The sequence below is a fragment of the Penaeus monodon genome, chromosome 29 (genome assembly GCF_015228065.2).
Source record: "Penaeus monodon isolate SGIC_2016 chromosome 29, NSTDA_Pmon_1, whole genome shotgun sequence".
NCBI lineage: Eukaryota > Metazoa > Arthropoda > Malacostraca > Decapoda > Penaeidae > Penaeus > Penaeus monodon.
In genome coordinates this window covers 33078608-33078943 of record NC_051414.1, presented here as the reverse complement: position 1 = coordinate 33078943, position 336 = coordinate 33078608, and the positions used below count along the sequence as shown (strand labels likewise).

The 336-nt window shown below is 52.7% G+C and overlaps 1 protein-coding gene across 2 annotated transcripts in view; it reads left to right on the top strand.

Moving 5' to 3' along the window:
- The window catches only part of LOC119592175 (kelch-like protein diablo), a 9169-nt gene that overhangs the window by 3313 nt on the left and 5520 nt on the right, over positions 1–336 (top strand). The window contains exon 2 of one of the 2 annotated variants that reach the window (XM_037940997.1): positions 69–320. In XM_037940997.1, the coding sequence (XP_037796925.1) occupies positions 70–320 (251 nt within the window). In that variant the 5' untranslated portion in view covers position 69. Of the gene's footprint in view, positions 1–68; positions 321–336 lie in introns of those variants that run through there. The other variant, XM_037940998.1, reaches the window with a different exon arrangement.

Here is a 336-nt window from a genome sequence, read left to right as displayed (position 1 = left end):
CCCTTATCGGAGAATAACTTCTTTAGCATGTGAAACTCAGCCTGCTACCTCTCCTCTTTTCCCCACAGTATGGAAGGTCCGACTGAAACAATGATGAATCTTCGTGTAGGACAGACAGTTGTGCGGGTGGCGGGGGGAGATGAGGGGGTGGCAGTTGCTGGGGAGACGTCCCTGCGGGGACCCCCCTCGCCCACGGGGCTCCCCTATGCTTCAGACAAGCATCCCAAGCTGGCATTGGCAAACATCAACATGCTGCAGAAGAGGAGGGAGCTGTGTGATGTTGTGTTGATTGTTGGTGCAAGGAAGATTTTTGCTCACAGGTTTGTGCTTTTTTTT